Source organism: Littorina saxatilis, linkage group LG2, assembly GCF_037325665.1.
Source record: "Littorina saxatilis isolate snail1 linkage group LG2, US_GU_Lsax_2.0, whole genome shotgun sequence".
In the NCBI taxonomy this organism is placed as follows: Eukaryota; Metazoa; Mollusca; class Gastropoda; order Littorinimorpha; family Littorinidae; genus Littorina; species Littorina saxatilis.
Genome location: NC_090246.1, coordinates 32,966,653 through 32,983,502, shown reverse-complemented (window position 1 = coordinate 32,983,502; position 16,850 = coordinate 32,966,653). Strand labels below are relative to the sequence as shown.

The 16,850-nt window shown below is 38.9% G+C and overlaps 1 protein-coding gene and 1 long non-coding RNA gene across 7 annotated transcripts in view; one reads left to right on the top strand and one right to left on the bottom strand.

The window, feature by feature from the left end:
* Positions 1-16,850, top strand: part of LOC138958794 (cytohesin-1-like) — an 81,374-nt gene that overhangs the window by 54,871 nt on the left and 9,653 nt on the right. For 3 of the 5 annotated variants that reach the window (XR_011453512.1, XM_070330084.1, XM_070330087.1), the window contains 6 exons: positions 1,188-1,336; positions 7,336-7,447; positions 8,132-8,146; positions 14,771-14,847; positions 15,938-16,097; positions 16,773-16,842. Coding sequence is in view for 4 of the 5 variants with exons in the window: in XM_070330084.1 (XP_070186185.1) it covers positions 1,188-1,336; positions 7,336-7,447; positions 8,132-8,146; positions 14,771-14,847; positions 15,938-16,097; positions 16,773-16,842 (583 nt within the window). In the remaining variant the exon portion in view is untranslated. Of the gene's footprint in view, positions 1-1,187; positions 1,337-7,335; positions 7,448-8,131; positions 8,147-14,770; positions 14,848-15,937; positions 16,098-16,772; positions 16,847-16,850 lie in introns of those variants that run through there. The other 2 variants (XM_070330085.1, XM_070330086.1) reach the window with 2 other exon arrangements.
* Positions 3,077-7,134, bottom strand: LOC138958784 (uncharacterized). Of its 2 annotated transcripts, XR_011453509.1 has the most exons (3): positions 6,272-7,134; positions 3,860-3,933; positions 3,077-3,597 (listed from the first exon to the last, which is right to left on the bottom strand). It is a non-coding gene; the product is annotated as an uncharacterized lncRNA (long non-coding RNA). The 2 variants fall into 2 exon arrangements; XR_011453508.1 differs by lacking the exon at positions 6,272-7,134 and having other exon boundaries at positions 3,860-4,615.

Here is a 16,850-nt window from a genome sequence, read left to right as displayed (position 1 = left end):
GTAATTAGAGTGGAAAACAGAAAATTACAGAAATTAAGAGTTGGAAAACTTGGAGAAGACAGGAGTTTAATGAGGTAAATGGTAGATCTTGTTTAGAAGGTAGTGTTAGGCAAGGGAAGGGTGCACACAACAATTGTTTAGGTTGCACACAGCGCATTTGCACACATATGTGCATGTGTGCACACATGCAGGCATGCAAACACACAAGCACACAAGGATCCACACATGCACATGTACACACAACACACAAACAGGCATGCATGCAGGGTGTGTACAAGCAAGAACAAGGTGGGTTTTTTTTAAAGCAGGGTCTTCAAACAGAGATTTTCACTAAAAATGTTGAAGACAAAAGTCCTTTATTCATTTCAATGCTTTTTGTTCTCTCAGATGCCAGAAGTATGGTTCCCCATAAATCTCACGTGCTATTGTTGTCTCTGTTAAGAGTGCTTAAATCCCTTTGTTTCTGAGATCCAGATATTTGACTGCAATACAGTGGAACCCCCTTTAAATCCCTTTGTTTCTGAGATCCAGATATTTGACTGCAATACAATGGAACCCCCTTTAAATCCCTTTGTTTCTGAGATCCAGATATTTGACTGCAATACAGTGGAGCCCCCTTTAAATCCCTTTGTTTCTGAGATCCAGATATTTGACTGCAATACAGTGGAACCCCCTTTAAATCCCTTTGTTTCTGAGATCCAGATATTTGACTGCAATACAGTGGAACCCCCTTTAAATCCCTTTGTTTCTGAGATCCAGATATTTGACTGCAATACAGTGGAACCCCCTTTATTCAAGACACTTCGAAGACCCTGTTTTTTCAGATTTCTATAACCTCTGTTTGAAGGCTTTCGTTTCTCTTTTTTTTAAATCTCATTATCTTAGATTTTATTTTAGAAAAAGGTTCCACTTTAACATCCACAGTGCTTCTTGGGTCCTAGAGGATCTAGAGCCTCACAAAAGTGTGTGTATCTCTAAAACTATTTTTTCAAATTTTTATTCAGACTTCCTGTAATCCTCAAACAAAATACTTTCTGAAGGACCATTTTTGTAAAAAAAAAAACAATGGCGTACGTGTAATTTGAACTGGGTCATTCACAAACCCGCATTATTTGGACTGTGTAGTTCAAAGCGTGATCCGGTGATGGCTAAGATAATTGCTATTTTTCCTGTTTGACTCCATGCAGATACATGCTACGTGCTGTCGTTTGCCATCATCATGCTGAACACCAGCCTCCACAACCCCAGCGTCAAGGACAAACCCACCGTGGAGCGCTTCATTCAGATGAACAGAGACATCAACGATGGGGGCAACTTGCCTGACAGTCTTCTCACGGTAGGTTGCGTTTCATTGTTGACGTCTAAGTATTACTGAAATGTGAGAGATCTTGAAAATCTCATTGTTGGTTGTGTTTCATTTTTGACGTCTAAGTATTACTAGGACTGGGTGGCCGAGTGGTAACGCACTTGCGCTCGGAAGCGAGAGGTTGCGAGTTCGACCCTGGGTCAGGGCATTAGCAATTTTCTCCCCCCTTTCCTAACCTAGGTGGTGGGTTCAAGTGCTAGTCTTTCGGATGAGACGAAAAACCGAGGTCCCTTCGTGTACACTACATTGGGGTGTGCACGTTAAAGATCCCACGATTGACAAAAGGGTCTTTCCTGGCAAAATTGTATAGGCATAGATAAAAAATGTCCACCAAAATACCCGTGTGACTTGGAATAATAGGCCGTGAAAAATAGGATATGCGCCGAAATGGCTGCGATCTGCTGGTCGATGTGAATGCGTGATGTATTGTGTAAAAAATTCCATCTCACACAGCATAAATAGATCCCTGCGCCTTGAGTCCGAGTCTGGAGATACGCGCGCGATATAAGACTTCATATAATATAACAAATGCGAGATATCTTGAAAATCTCATGGTTGGTTGCGTTTCTGTTTGCGTTTCAAGACTTCTCCCTTTTCAAGACCTGATTTTCTCAGATTTGTGGAGGTCTTTGAAGGGGGTTACACTGTATTACTGAAATGTGAGAGATCTTAAAAAGCATGAACTCTTTATTGCCTATTAGTCACTTTATTAGAGTTGTCTTTTGCTTTATGTTTACTCTGCTAGGTCTACAATAAGGAACAATTAGTGTCGACAGAAAGAGCAGCCAGTTTCATATCTGTTCAAAACAAAAGTCGTAGATTTTTTTATTTCAATGTTCTGCACAATAGAAGTATGTGTGACATGGGATAAAGGAACAGTAGAAATTTAGACCTACGTGTATCACTCATGATAGTACATGTGCACATCTACAATACTGGATCACAACCTGGGACATTGGGGTAAAAAAATAAACATTATAAAAACAAAGCCAAACCCACTTTTTCTTAAAGTTTAGACACTATTTTAATGCCTTAATGCAATTAATAAACAAAGCACATGCCGGTTTCAGTAAAACATCACCAAGAGTTAACCAACGTGAGTGGTGTCTTGTATGTCACATGGTTTCCACCTGGTATAGTTATTCAAACAATGAACCAATATTCCTGCTGAAATTATTTTGCAATGTTGGCAGACATTCAAGGTCTTGTATCCTAAGTGAAACATGAGAAGAAAAACCTATTCATTTTCCACGCAGTACCAATGACTATAGTGGAAACCGTGACATACGCAACAGAGGGGATAAACAATTTCACCTACACTATGATAACAGCATTGTATGCAGGTCTTTCATATATTGTTTTTGTCATACAAAGACAGTTGTTTTTATGTTGTTGCAGTTACTTACACATTATTCATTTTGTGTGAATAACCAAATGTTCTGTATGTCACGTGGAACCCAAATGGAGGAAATCGCACATTTCGTTGTGTCTATTGTGATGTTTTCAGACGCGCAGAGGTGTCATGGCCTTCATGGTGAAAACATAAAGCACACTGAGTTAGGAGCATGAAAAGGACCATTTTTCTTATCATTTTCTAAAAATGTGTTGTGATTGAAGATGATTTGAGTGTTAAAATTGAGACTGACGCGTGTGCGTCATGTGACTGTAAAAATTGACATCATGCAATAAAACACACAAAAAAACTTTAAATTTCTGTCAATTATTTATAAATACACCATATACCAACATAATCAATACCAGACAGTGATAAAAACTGTGAGATTAGGAGTAAAAGAAGGTCGTGGCTCCACAAGTTTTAGAACTGCTGAAATGCAAACTTATGATGGGAAAGGGTGGGTAGTTACCGAAGAACAATTTAAGAAATGATGCAAGATGCTCCAGGAGTACAAAAATGTGTTGTAAAAACATGAAAAAGAAACCAGCGTAAAAACTATGTTCATCCACGATAATCAAAAGATGAAGTGCATAAAAAATCAGTCAAACATATGTTGCCCTCTACGGCCGACAGTTGGGACATTTAGCAGTCTAACGCTGCCAGCATCCACCCATGAAATGTCCTCCACGTCTGGGAAGATGTATGCATCTCCCTTCTTCCGAAGAAAGTTGACACGGCCTCCCCTGGTCTGAGTCCCACCACCACCCCACTGTATACTTCGGTGTTGCCTCGTACAGTGGTGAAAGTGACCTCTACCCAGCTGCCATGCTGAATGCTGAAAGAGGACAGAACATACAGGGTTATGCAAAACCTCCACAAGCAAGTTCTGAGTACATCATCCCCTCACTCCACTCACAATACCAAGGACGATTGCAAGATAACTTTTTCTGCAATCAAAGAATAATTACAAGTGTACTTTATTGGATAGGAAGACTTTCCTCTAAAAATTAAAACACTGTCCGAGAGCTTAAATCTATTTTGTGGAGAAATCTATGCGAATAAGATCTGAACAGTGAAATCAGAAAGTAAAATCACACCTGGAATTATGTCCGGTGAGTTGTGCAACTTCAGTCTGTTGGTAAGCATCTGCAGAAAGCTGAGGGAACTTGTACTGAAAACAAAATGCAGAACATTATTGTACTAGAAGTCTGAAACTGAAAAATAAATGAATCCATAATAATAAAAAGTATGCAGAGAAAAAATCAAAATGAAAACTGATCACCTTTGCTGCAAGTATTACATACAGGCAAATCCAGCTAACTCACAAACGGTTAAGTCAAAAATTCGCGCAGTAGCACACAAAGAAATTCTGGTCCGGAATTATCCCTCTTTATCTATGTGTACAAAGTACCCTGAGCTCGAAATGGGATTTCTCTTACGTAAGTCGAAAGACGGATAGCACACAACAGAAAGTCAGTCCCAAAGACAAAGTTTACTCTATATTTACTACAGCAACTCGAAACACGAAACTTGGCGTCTCACACTAGCGCATTGTGTAACCTTATTCCCTTCTTCTCTACACGGACGCCACACCGACTGGTCAGTCCGCACGCAATAAAGTATGAACTGAAGTTAGGAGGGGGCGAGGAGTAAGGAGGGGGCGAGGAGTAAGGAGAATTATCCAACTCCAAGAAAACATTCTGAAAAAGGTGGGGAAGTGGTGACAAGGCAGTGAACGCACTCACCATGCACTGACATCATACGAAAGCAGCCACACAAACACAGCACAGAGGCAGAGGCAGGTGTGCAGATGCTTTGTGAGAATAAGCGTTGAAAACCAGTTTGAATTAAAAAAAAACCAGCAGATAGAGCCGCATGTCATAATCATTCTTCTTGTCTGGCTTTATTGACTGCATGTCGATCTTGTGGCAGCGACTTTTCACTCTTCAGTCGGACTGTACACAAACCGCTCTCACTCTCCCTCACTGACTACCCTAAGCCCTGACAACTGATCCTTGGAAATTGTTTGGAAGAGTACACCTCTCTATTTCTCTCCAATGCTCTTCCTGCTGACTTCAGTGACACCGGACACCCCACTGAGTTTAGCCAGCTACCCCCCCCCCCCCCTCCCTCTCTCTCTCTCTCTCTCCCCCCAGCCATGCACTGTTTGGTGCTGTGGCCAGAGAGGTGTCACCGGCTAATTGAGGCCAGCTGCACTGTTCACTCAGAGCAAAACTGTGTCTAACTTTTGACAAAGCAACACAACTGAAGGGTTCACAGATTAGGTAACCGACTCACTGGTCAAGGCTGCAGGGAAACAAGAGTATCTTGTCAATGAAAGAGGTTACACACAGATACGCGATGCTGAGAACGGTGGCCGAATTTTCACTCTCTTTCTCGGAGGGCCTTCATCATTGCAGGGACTGCTGTAAAGAAATGCTTGCTCAGAAACTAACTCTTTTTGCATTGAAACATGCACCAGAATGTGCATAAAATATGAGATATCAAGTTTTACAAACAAAAGGGCCATCTGCAAGTTACAAATCAGTACCAAAATCGATAATCAGAAGCGTATGGTACGAAGAAGCCATGAGAGAAGTGTAACTAGCTTCCATGGTAACCAACAAACATATCTCTTAGTTTTACTACAAAAGACAGCCTCTTTTTTTAAACTATTTGTTTAGACAAGTCTAAAAGTATTATAAATGATATGCTTTAGGCATACAACTTCCAAAGTAAACAATAAATACAGGCCGCAAACTAACTGTGACGTTGGTCACAAGGAAACAACTGCTGCGATTAAACTTCGTCTCCACTGTGACTCCCGTTTACAAAACGCCAAATTTCGGGCAGCACATTTAAAAACTTAAAATGCACATGCCATATATGAAATACGAAATCAAAGGAAAACATTTGTTTGCTTTTGCATTTTATAGACTTAGATCTGATACTTCGCACGCGTTCATATCAGTGTGTTCGAGAGCGTATGTCACAGGAGAAACGAAATCTACTGATACGCGACCCCAAATGGATTATTTTTCTGCATGCTTGCTTTAATTTCTTTTAGAACCAACAAGACCGCGCTTTTATTGGTGATTTATTAATAATGTATGCAAACAAACTTGCAGAACTAACATGCTTTTATTATTACTCCGAATATCATGTTTCGTTGTTCTGAACGTCACAACAGAAACCAAAAAGGTCTGATTTTCGTTTCTTAAAAACGTCCGATCAGATTGGGCCGTGCACATTAAATTCCAAATGGACGTCAGTTATTATTTATTAACCAAACCTTCTTCATTTGATTTCTACAAAAATCAGTTAACAATATTGTAGTTTTGCGAGAATATTGATTTGGGTTGCTCGTTCGTCACCGTGGAGACGAAAGCAGACGACAAGAGTACACACTATCTCGGACAATCATCAAGGAATATTTCTGTTGGAGGGACTAAATGTTCAATCAGTGGCACTTTTATCAATACATAATGAGCATTAATGATAACACTTACCTCAATAAGCTTTGTAGAAGGCCACAGCTAGCGTGAGATGCAGGCACGTGGCGTAACCCCGAACGAATGTGTTGTACGGCACACCGCGTCAGTGGAAACTATTCGACCAATGATGCTCGTTTGTTTTAGCGTGTCCACGCATCTTGCAATTTGTGGTCAACACGCTGACCGCTTACTCACGCTCTTCCGATTCAGGGTGCAAAACACAAGTGCGTCAGCTTCCTGGATGGGTTGAGCGGCAGTGTTGCGGACGTCACAGGTGGAGACTAAACGTGATTTGCCAGATACGCGTTCCTCTAGTGGTACCGTGTTTAACTTTTCATCGTGAATTGCACTAGTTTTAGAAAGACTGATAGTGTGTGATGCATTCTAAACAAAATATTGTTCTACTGAAGCACTTCTGTGTTCTGGAAGCAGAACACAACTCAGTTGATGCAAGTGGAAACGAATGTAACGTGCAAACATCATTATTTTGACCTGCATCAAAGGTCAAATGTCACGAATTTGTGTAATGGAGATGTGTTCATTAGGTAAAGTGTTTAATATATACTATCATTATACACAGAGTTTACTTCTTTGCTGCTAGTTTTAAATGCACTGAGCACTTCACTTCTTCTTCAAAATTATGTCCCGCTTTCTGATGCTATTTTTGTCACAAAAACCAACAATATAAATTGCATAAAAAATCAGACAAACGCAAACAGTGAGGTTCAAACCTTTATTATGGTTTACAAACATGTACACAAACATATCAAATTGTAAACATGAACAAGGTTGTGCCCAGTAAGCTACAACACAAGCTTAAAGTCAGAACTCTGTTGTTTTACTGCCTGTTTCCAGTATTGTAGATGTGCACACATGTATTTTAGTTTATTGATTGGTTTAACCCATATGTGTATCTCCTCCCTTATAAGGGCAGGTATTTTGAGTAGGTTTTCGACCCCTAGCATGTGAGATCGTTGTCAATGCATATATGAGAGTTGGGTAAGTATAATAATCAAATGAAAATTTATTATTGAAATTTTTGATTCATTCATTCATTCATTCATTCATTTACTACACAGAGCCTGTATGATAACATCAAAAAGGAGCCATTCAAGATCCCTGAGGACGATGGAAACGACTTGATGCACACCTTCTTTAACCCTGTCAAGGAGGGCTGGCTCATGAAGCAAGGTTAGTACAATTTGTTGTCTGCATGGTGTGATTGGGGGGACTTTTTTGTGCTCCATTTTGTCTTCTTTTCTGGGAACTTTTTTGTTTTGTGAGTGTGTGTGTGTGTGATTTTCTTTTATTTTGCAACTAAAGTTTTCTATTTTCTTTTTAAGTTAATGATATATTCATACTGTCTTTTTTTTTTTAAACGTAAATTGTATTATCAGTGTGTACCACAGCATTTTTCTCTTTTCAAGTGTTGTCTCTCTGACGACACTTTCCTGACTGGAGTTCTATATATAACTCTCCCTGTTTCTTGTTCTTAATTTATGTGTATTTCATTTTCACTATGACTTTGTCTCCCTTTTTGAATGTCATTTTTCTTTAATCTGTCTTCTGAAATGTTTTAATTCCCAGTAAAGGACCAAAACGCTCACAGTCACTGAGTGTCTTTATATTTTTTAACATTATTTTTAACCCTTACATAACACATCTGTAAGATAAGAAGGGCATTCCTCTAAGTTGCCTCCACTTTTTGTACATTGTGACTAAAAGTTTTATATTTTCATTCACCATCAACTCGAAATGGTTAGGTAAGAATGATTTCTACTTGCAATGCGTTACCCTTTCGCGTCTGAAGACGTTGCAACTTCTAACTTCTGTTTTTAACCAATCTGTCCTTTTGTTTTCACTGAACTAATGCAGGGGCTTCTAGGTTCAGTAAGTCTGACTTCTGTTTGAATTTTGTTTCTTTTTTTCTATAATTTGTCTACCACCCCTTCAGTGTTTTGGCGCAATGAATTACCTGTATTTAATTTGATTATGTTTAACGCCTCTTTCACAATAACATTGTGTTTTTTGCTGTTTAAAAGAAGCAGTCAAGCTTTGTTTGTACATGAGTGGCTAATTTTGCATTGTAATCCTATGTATTCGGGGGGAAAAGTATAAGAAAATCAACAGTAATATATGCATTCAAGTGGTTTAAGAAGAAGGTTTATGTGTGTTTTTGTGTTTTTCCATAAATTTGTTCATGTTTGTTAAGTTGAGTTATTTGATATTAAGTTCGTGTTTCATGATCTTTTTTGGTTCATACTATCATTTTACTTGGCTAGCATAAATAGATAAATTCTTGAGGAAAAAAACCTAGATTGTTTCTTGCTGTCTATTATAACTCAAGCTTCTGTTTGAGTCATTTCTGCATGGAGCTGAATAAGATTTTATCAGCAGAACTTTAAAGCAACATTTTTATTTTTTATTCTCAGGTTATCTTAGCAACATGTATTAATGAAATTGATCTGCTTATAACTTACAATCACAAGAAGAGCTGTTAAAAATGTTCTTAGTCATGAATCACCGCAGTTAACACCATGTTAGGAATGTAATATACATGCACAAATAAGTTGAAAAGACCTGTGGTGACAAAAGCAGTAGCTTGGTTGGCACATACATGCATAAAGAAGTGCATTTGTAGATCTGAGTGAGGACTGAAAGTATTTGAGCCTCTTTCAGCATTGTAACTGTTATTTTGGTTTTAGTCTTCAAGTGTTTTTGATCATAATGATAATATTAATGATAATAATAATAATAATAATAATAATAATAATAATAATTGTCAGTAAGTACTGGTGTCACATGAACCAGTTCATTGGCTAATGGCGATGCGCTAAAACTGTTAGCGCACTCTTGGAGTGCGCTAACTTTTCCACAGAGCGTATTCTTACGCCCTTTACCTAAGCAAGACTGTGCTCTCATCCTCAGAATTAATTACTGACATGTAGCTTATATTTTCCACAATACCAAATGACCATAAATTCCCTGCTTCTCAATTAAAGCAGAAGTGGGGTTTTTTCTGACAGATTGCATGTGCCTGTGCCACAGTGCGGCTGCCACTGATCTAAAAATACAAGCCGCTGTGTTTCATCTAATTCTCGCCGACTTGCATTCTAGATTCTTCTCATCGTGTTAGTGGCATGTAGCTTATCATCCACATTACCAAATGATGAGTTAATATAAAATTCCCACCCGCTAGCAGAAAACACAAGTGTTATTCCGATAACGTACCAGCTAGACCAGTTTGGAAGACTGACTCGATCGACTCTGTCATACGTAGCCGCACTGACTACACTGAAATACGACTGCATCAGTTCAGTAAATGAATGGTTTCCGAATTATTATTTCAAGGCAAGAACAATCATAATCGAAAACGTGTAGGGTTCAGAACGTTCTTACCATTATAAGACTTATTACCAGCGTGCCTCGTGCGTGCAGACTCAGTCAGTGCAGACTGCATGCAGTGGTTTGATTGCCCTAGCAGACGACATAAACCCCGCTCAGCAAATTAACATGTTGGGCAAATGTGAACGAAAAAACGATGGGGATATAATACGTGTAGGGTTCAGAGCATTCTTACCGTTCATATTTAGTATCAGACTCCCCGATGAGTGAAGATACAACACGAGAAATATGCCACATTTGTTTTGAAAATGTGCGAACCGTCGAGTCCCGCGGCTTCGAGTCAATTCAAGGGGAGTCACTCCGCACAGTCAATCCGTCGAAGCTCGACTGGAGGTTTCGAATCGCAAATAATGAAGAGCACAGCCCTTTCTCCGAGTTCAAATGAGGTCTCTCTGAAAGATCATCACTGTTCAGATTAACGCTACACTGGAATTTACCAACAGAAATTAAAATGCGTGTGACGAAAGCACGACACACTTGAGACATCCCACACAAAAGTAGATCTTTACTGTACACGACCTGACCACACAGTTGTGCCTATTCAAATGCGCGTTGCAAAATGTGCGCTTGGAATCTTCTTTTTTCTATGGCGGTACTGACAATATCGTTATTGAAACAATCCCAGTGCACTAAGGGATTTATAGAGCAAATCTCGAAAATAATTATTGAACTCAGCGCTATGCGCTTCGTTCAATAATGAATTTTCTCGATTTGCTCTATAAATCCCTTAGTGCACTGGGATGTCTCAATAACTTAAATAATAATAATAATAATAATAATAATAATAATACAGTGATGGCCAAATCATCCGCCCGGTCGCCAGGGACGAGTACAAATTCCGCTCGGCTGGCCAGTGAGCATTCAGGTTAAATGCAACACTATTGGTTGTAATATTGAGATTCAAAGCCATATAAACACTGCAGATGCAGCAACTGTGGTATGTACCGGGCCAGCAACATTTCTGATGGGCTAGTGACTTTCTTGAAGTTACTAACCCGGCTGGTGATTTAAAATTTTGAGGTTTGGCCATCCCTGTAATAATAATGAAAAACTTATATATAATATAGCGTGAACCACAGAATATTTACATGATCTCGGAGCTTTACATATTACCTACAAATAACAGTACTCTATTAGAACACTGAATACATCTACATTTTACATAGTAATAAAACAACAGAAAAAGAACAACAAAAATAGAACAACAACCTCTACTTTGCACTACATCTGCTAAAACAGACTGGGTTATATATGTACCTGCAATATGAGGCCCCTCTACAGTGGTACCTGTGATTGGAGGCCCCTCAGTGTTTCCGATAACAAAAAACATCCCAATAAACTTTTGTATTCCCTTCATCCGTTAATTCTATTAAAGAATACCTGTCTTGACAGGCCATCTGCTATGTATGGACACCTTTGGTCCCATTGTTGTCCTTTCATCGCAGGTACAGTGGAACCCCCCTTTTAAGACCTCCCAAAATCTGAGAAAATCAGGTCTTAAGAAGGAGGACATTTTTAATTTACTGAGGTTATGAAATCAAATAACCAAAGGGAAGTAATCGCTCTTTATGCATACGACATGTGTAATAGAGTAAGCGAGAGACTTGTACGGAACCTTTTCTCCTGGCACCTGAGAGAATAACAAGCATTGAAATGAACAAGCGACTTTCATCCTCATTTATTTATTTCATCCTTATTTATTTATTTCATACTTTTGAGGTTATGAAAAGAAAAAATCAAGGTCTTAAAAGGGGAAATTCTTCAGTCATGGGCTCTATAAGGGGGTTCCACTGTACCACTATCAAACCTGTCAGGGAAACACACCTGTAGTGGAAGGGACACTTTTGACGGGTCTTCTCCGACGGGCGCAGTGGCGTGGTGGTAAGACGTCGGCCTCCTAATCGGGAAGTCGTGAGTTCGAATCCCGGTAGCTGCCGCCTGGTGGGTTAAGAGTGAAGATTTTTCCGATCTCACAGGTCAACTTATGTGCAGACCTGCTTAGTGACTTAACCCCCTTCGTGTGTACACGCAAGCACAAGACCAAGTGCGCACGGAAAAGATCCTGTAATCCATGTCGGAGTTCGGTGGGTTATGGAAACACGAAAATACCCAGCATGCCTACTCAACGAAAGCGGAGCGAGTTGACTATGCTCTCAGAGTATTGTGTGGGGAACCCAAATGGGCAAACGAGCTCACACGTAACCAGAAAATTCTGGAACGCTGAAGAAGAAGAAGACTGGTCTTCTGAGTGTTCTCTCATCGCAGGTACGACAGTTACAGGTGTACATTTTCATTTTGGGACATTTGGCCGAAACTGTCATAGAGGTTTAGGACATTTTCGAAAATGTTCGTCTATTATTTTGGCTCATCGAAAGTCATTTTGTCCGGAATCACCTACCTTGGCAAAGGGTAGCAAACCTTGGCCACTGATCAATTTAGTTTTTTTCTTTTTTGGTTGCGACATGATGTTCAAATTCAAATCGAAAGCCCTGACTGACTGATAAACTATTGCGAACCGGCGGACGCAAACGCTGAGAGTGTGGTTTAACCACTCTGGCAGCTATAATTTTCATCAATGGCTTCCGTTCAAAACATTGATGTTTCGTTTTTTGGTATTCGCGAAGAAAATAAACGCCAGTCAGTTGACTAAGTACATCGGCAGCAGTTTAAGCAATCAAAGCCTGACCAATAACAAAAAAACGGACAAACCCTGGCGATTCAGACGAATACTCTTCGGACATTTGGCTGATAAGGACATGAAAGTTTTGGCCAAAGTAAAAATAAAAATCGGCAATTGGCCGAAGGGCCGATCCAAACGACACCCCTGTTATAGTTTCATGCTTCAACACAGTTTAAAATCAAACAGGTGTGTAGGTAACGGAAGTTCAGTTTGCCTGTTATCTCGCTGCTAGAACTATGTTAGTCTTTTGTTTTTATTTGTAGGCTTGCATTTGTCATACATTTACCAAATTTCAATATCTGGTGTACTTATTCTTGTTACCCAGAATTTGTTTGTTTTTTTAACAATAACTGCAATATTATTTTAAAATAAAGTTGCTCTGTAATCTAATGGATCAAGGAAAGGTTTTACTTCAAACTCTGCATGTAAATTCAGCATGACTTATTTTAAAAATTTGCTTCAAGTATGATGAAGTCGTTGTTAGTTAACTGCCTCAAAAAATTTGTTCTGCGCAAGTAGAGTAGAATCAAATTGTGTGTACTGTGATTATGCTGTTGGTGTTATTGGTGAACAAAATTAGCCGTCTGTTCATAGAATGTTTTGTGAAACAATTGTCGGTAGATGTGCTGTTTGGTTGTAAATGTCCTGTTCCTAGAATCTCTGTTGGTTGTGGAAATCGTTGGCCTTGAAAGGGTTAGTTTGTGTTCTGTCAACCGAACCCAGTTTCGTTATGGTTTATTTTTGTCTTTCTACTTTTGCTTCTTTGCATTTTCTCTCTTTCTCTCTCTCTCTCTCTCTCTCTCTCTCTCTCTCTCTCTCTCTCTCTCTCTCTCTCTCTCTCTCTCTCTCTCTCTCCCTCCCTCCCTCTCTCTTTCTCCCTTTCTCCCTCTCTCCCTCTCTCTCTCTCTCTCCCTCCCTCTCTCTCTCCCTCTCTCCCTCCCTCTCTTTCTCTTTCTCTCTCTCTCTTCTCTGCAAGAAAGAGAGAAATAGTGTGTGTGCGTGCGTGTGTATGTGTGTTTTATTTACTTGTTTGCTTATTTGTTTATGTTGAACTACAAAATAATTTTTGCTTTTTCTTCAGCAGAATTCCTTGGTCTTTCTGTCTTCTTTCCCTGTTCTTATTCTAACTCTGTTTGTTTTTGTCGATCATTCTTCTGTCTTTCTTTCTTTCTTTCTTTCTGTGCTTGATATTTATTTTGAGCCGATTGTTCCTCACGACTATCTGCTCTTCTCTGTTGTCTATCTTGATTTAATTTCCCAGCCAAGCTGCTCTGTTTCTCCTATAAAGTATTGTACAGTTTGTTGTTTTAACATCGCGGGTCAACCAAAGAACAGCAACCATAGAGTGTGTCATACACATACAGGACATGCTTTTAGCACTTTTTAAGCAGCCTCAAAACTTTATTTTTCTTTGATTTTGATTTTAAAGGTTGATGAAGCGTGAATGCTAGAATTAGTTTAGTTAGGTTCTCTTGCTGTGTTCAAATAATTCGTGGTTTTTTTTCTTCTATGTATTTGGATGCAGTATTTCTCTTGATTACGTTTTGATTCAGGTTTGGGGTCCATGTAGACTGCTATGACTGATTAAATGTACTGATTTAATTTACTCTTTCCCAGCCACTAACAGACCTTTCTGGTATCCATGGTGTTTGATGTAATTCATTCTGGAAGGAGTATTTGCTTCAACATGTACCTGACATAGTAGGAGGTACAGAAGAAAAAAAAATCAGTACATGTATATACTTGCCAGTTGCCAGTTTCCATGCTAGATACATGTAAATTCAGATTTTTTGTAAAGCTTCAGACTGCATTTCATATCTACCTAATATTTAGTATGTGTGTGCGAGTGACTCTGTCTGTCTGTTTAAATACTTTGATACTGAAGAAGCCATTCTTAATATCAATTTATCGTTATTTAATAGACTGACTACACCTCTTATGAAGTGGAAAACACTTTGAGAACTTGAGATAAAATCTTCTAGTGTCTGCCCTGAGCACCAATGTTTTTAAGTGGTTGGTCTATTTCATGAAAATGTCAGCTTTAATCTTTCTTTTTGATTTTCAGACCATAAATGAGTACATATTAAAACTACAGAATATACAGAACTGTGCACTTGTTTTAACATATACCAGTACATACAGTTTAAATAAGGTCTAGGTACATGTATTGCCTTTTCCCGGAGCACTGGTGACAGCAATATAACACAAAATAATAAAGTACATTGTAATACTGGTAGTGGTATTAATAAACTAATACATCTTTTTTTTTTTTTTTTTAAATGTACAGTTGACATTATGGTGTATTCATTTACTTTAATCTCCACTTAAATAAGAATGATTGATTATGCATGTTTAATCAATGTCTTTTATGAACAGTAGCTGTTGCTTTTCACTGAATTTACCTTTTGTCTTTGTCTGTCTGTGTACAGGAGGACGCTATAAGAACTGGAAGAGGAGGTGGTTTATCCTGAACGACAACTGTCTCTATTACTTCCAGTATACCACTGTGAGTTGCTCATCAATTGTGGCAGAAAGAGTGTTAAAATTGCACTAAAGGGCACACACGCAAGCGTACAAGCACACATGCACGCACACACACATACACACACACATACACGCACACATACACGCACACATACACACACACACACACACACACACACACAATAACACACACACACACACACACACACACACACAATAACACACACAATAACACACACACACACACACACACACACACACACACACACACACACACACACACACACACACACACACACACACAATAACACACACAATAACACACACACACACACAATAACACACACAATAACACACACACACACACACACTTTCAAAACAAAACAAAACAAAAAGAAGAACAGATAGTTTATGGAACGTTTAAAGGCACAGTGCAGCTCACAGCCTCTGTGAAGCTCGACAGTTTCTTGTTCACGCGAGTGCATAAATTAACCTAGTTATTACGTGGTGTTTGGTTGGAGTTCGATTCAACTGAGTGATTCCGGCCTCCATTTTGTTTTACACAAACTCATGATGATGTCTGACATAGTTTGCTAGTGACGTGTCTTTTTGTGCATGATGTGGTGATCTACCTGATCTAAATTTAGATCCAAAAATAGGTCAAGACCAGCCGGGTCCGAGTACGAAATTAATTCGTAAAAAAATCGCAGTTCTTGACTCTTTGGGTGCAAGTCAATGAAACTTGGTAGTTCTTCTAACGGATAGCTGCCTGAGGTATGACTAAAAGCCCCAGGGGCTCCGTGCACCTGGATTTGACAAGTTCAGTACCTTTAATCATAGACAAAAGAAACGTTCACTTGGACCTCAACCTAGCAATCTTTAAAATAAAATAAAAAATTAAGAAAGAAAGAATCTCTCAGAAGAATATTCAAGATGACATTTGACATTCAGTGATTAATAATAGTACAGTATTTTAAGTTACATGTTTTATTAGAAATTGGTAAATGGCAAGGAAAGCTATATGTTGAGCCTATACAACAAAATTGTTTTGAGTAACAATTTGACGTCCTCATTTTTATCTTTTAATTTAAAATTGTCGTAACTTTCCCCAGGACAAAGAGCCCAAGGGAATCATCCCTCTGGAGAATATCCAGGTGCGTGAGATACCGCCGGAGAAGACCAACCGCCAAAACGGCTTTGAGCTGTTCTCCATCCATGGCTCCGAGGTCATCAAAGCCTGCAAGGTCGACACTGATGGAAAAGTGGTGGAAGGTGAGTTTAAACTGCTGGGAGTATGTGTGCTTGGAATGATCTGTCTGTGTTTGTCTGTGTCTGTGTTTTAAACTTTTTATATTCAGCCTTGTAAGTGTGTTAGACAGTGTGTGTATGTGTGTGCATCTGTGTGTGTTTCTCAGTTTGGCTGACTGTATGTCTTTCTGTCTGTCTGTCTGTCTGTCTGTTTCTGTGTTTGAAACATAATTTATATCCAACCTCGTAAGCGTCAGAGACAGTGGTTAGCTCCCTTTGCTGTAAAGACAGATTTACAAAATGATGAAACGGAACATTTACGAAAGATAGAAACATTACACCATAGGTTGATATTTAATCAGAAGGATTTACTGATCAGATCAGTATAATAATCGCATTTAGTTACAGTGTTGAATTTAATATACATATTTATTTGTGTATTGATTTATTTATGTATTTATTCATTGTATTAGTTTGTGCGTTTGTTCGTTCATTCATTCATTCATGCATTCATTGATTCCTTCATTTATTAATTAATCATTGATTAATTTTTTTATTTATGTATGTCAGGAGGGAGGACAAGATGACGGGCCTGTCTGAATTAAGACAGTTATTCAGAAACTAAACAGTAGAAATGATAAAGAAAAGAACAAAAGTGTTGATAGGATTGTTGAGATGACGTTTCCTTTATGACCACAGGGAGACACAATGTGTACCGCATGTCTGCAGCATCAAAAGAGGAGAAGGAAGAATGGATACGCTGTGTTAGGTGAGTTA